This window comes from Callorhinus ursinus, unplaced genomic scaffold, assembly GCF_003265705.2.
Source record: "Callorhinus ursinus isolate GAN/ISIS: 27379988/994484 unplaced genomic scaffold, GSC_fseal_2.0 scaffold10, whole genome shotgun sequence".
NCBI classification, from domain to species: Eukaryota; Metazoa; Chordata; class Mammalia; order Carnivora; family Otariidae; genus Callorhinus; species Callorhinus ursinus.
The window spans coordinates 36105463-36107452 of NW_027397072.1; the positions used below are offsets into that span (position 1 = coordinate 36105463).

Consider the following 1990-nt stretch of genomic DNA (forward strand, 5'->3'; position numbering starts at 1 on the left):
TCTTTCTTTCTTTCTTTCTTTTAAACGAAATCCTAACCTTGGGAAAAGCTGGGCACTTTGTACAAGGACGTCGCTCTCCAGTAAGGGCATTCTCTGCGCGGCTCCTGTGAGGCGAGCTGGGAGCGCAGCTTTGAAACCAAGCGCACAGCCAGTGGACCCAGGCCTAATTCCAACATTTGACCCATGCTGCGAATTTGGTTTTCCCATCTAGGTCCTGGAGGCTGTTTACCCCCTTGGCTTGTCTAGAGGGGGCCAAACGACCGGGGGTGGGGTGGGAGGAGGTTTCCTCACTCTGGCCCCGGTACCCCGATGCTCCGGGGACCTGCGCAGCCTGCGGATCCGCCGCCACCACCCATCCCGCCCCTTCCCTGGCACGGGCGCGGACGCGCCAGCCACTCACAAACTCGAAGATGAAGAGCAGGTCCGGGAAAGTGGCGAAGACCGCGAAGCCTCTGGGCAGGGTGCTGCCACCCGACGCCGCTGCGGGGGCCATGCGGGCGTGCTGGCGTCGGCCTTGGGACTGGACGCACGCGGACCGCTCGCTTGCTCTGCGGAGCCCAGTGGCCCGGGCGCCCCCGCGCGCGGGTTAAGAGTAGGGGAGCCGGGGGCAGAGGAGGGAGGAGCCGCGGTCACCGCCCGCCCTCTCCCCGCCCAAGTCCAAGACGCGCGCCGACGGGGATCCGGCCCCGAGCGCCGCGAGTGCAGTCCTGGCCCACCCGGAGGGCGCGCTGCGGACTTGGGGCGCGGCGGGCGGGAGACGGACTCCTACGTCCCACCTCCGGGGCCACCTCCCACCGGGAGCGGGACAGAGTCACTTCGGCGAGGCGCTTAGCACGCTTTGCACGGGATCACCATCCCTTAAGAATGATAACCATCAACACCTAGGCCCCCCAAACTGCCCACCGTGACACCCCTAGGGTCCCCATTGCTTTAACTGTTCTTAAGTTGGGTCTCCTTCATCTTTCCGCGCTGGGTGCGTTGAGAAGTGCGACCTCCGCGTTCAGGCTCCAGGTGGAACAGTTCTGCCGTTGGCGGCAGGCTGGGGGTCTGCGGGGGCGGCCCTGAGACCAGCTCTAGCCACCCACCCTTCTCCCCGCGCATTCCGAGCCCAGCGCGCGGTCCACCACTCCCCTATGCGTTGGAGCTGTGAATAGTCTGAGGGTAGGAGGTTGCTCTCAGCCATGTGACCCCCAGAGGAGGGTTGCTGGTGGCCGTGCTGGGGCAAGTCTGCATTGAATTCAAGGGTCGGGGAGGGGCACTTTTAGAGCAGATCTATCTCCTTCTCTCCGAGGGGGTATCCTGGGGCCTCTGCGGGTAAGATGACTCCTCCCCATGTGCTCTGACTGCCTGGATTTTGTTTTGGTTTTGTTTCTTTGTGGACCACGATTCATTTATTCTTTGTTGCCTTTATTTTAAGACAAGTATCAGACTCCAGTAGTTGCCCATTTATTTTTAAGATACTATTACAGTACTGAGTTTTCTTCTACAAATCCTAAAGCCTAAAATCTGCTGGGAGTTCAGGACATGCCCCCAGATCAGACTCCCCAGTGCTTTTTTTTCCCCCCCAAAGATTTTATTTATTTAGTTGACAGAGAGAGTTAGAGAGCACAAGCAGGGGAGCAGCAGAGGGAGAGGGAGAAGCAGGCTCCCCGCTGAGCAGGGAGCGCAGTGTGTGATTCCATCCCAGGACCCAGGGATCATGACCTGAGCAGAAGGCAAACGCTTAACTGACTGAGCCACCCAGGCGCCCCTCCCCAGCGCTTCTGTTGGCTTCACCCACAGCAAGGAGCAGGACACAGGGCTTCCCTCTCTCCAGGGGGACCCTCAGTCTTTCCCCTCTACACAGCTCTTTTTCTCCTAGTCCCTATGAAGAGAAGTAAATTCTGGACACATTTCCAAAGCAAAAATCCATGCCCATTGATGTGGGAAACAAAGACAAAAGAAAGCTTAAATTTCCTTACTCCCTATAGCTCACTGACAGGTCCTTGAA

At 58.8% G+C, this 1990-nt stretch overlaps 1 protein-coding gene across 1 annotated transcript in view; it reads right to left on the reverse strand.

Annotated features, from left to right (window-relative positions):
• MAL (mal, T cell differentiation protein (MAL blood group)) overlaps positions 1–585 on the reverse strand; it is a 24638-nt gene extending 24053 nt beyond the window's left edge. The window contains exon 1 of the mRNA XM_025867614.2: positions 401–585. Coding sequence (XP_025723399.1) covers positions 401–493 — 93 coding nt within the window. The 5' untranslated portion in view covers positions 494–585. The remainder of the gene's footprint in view (positions 1–400) is intronic.
• Positions 586–1990: the final 1405 nt, after the last annotated feature.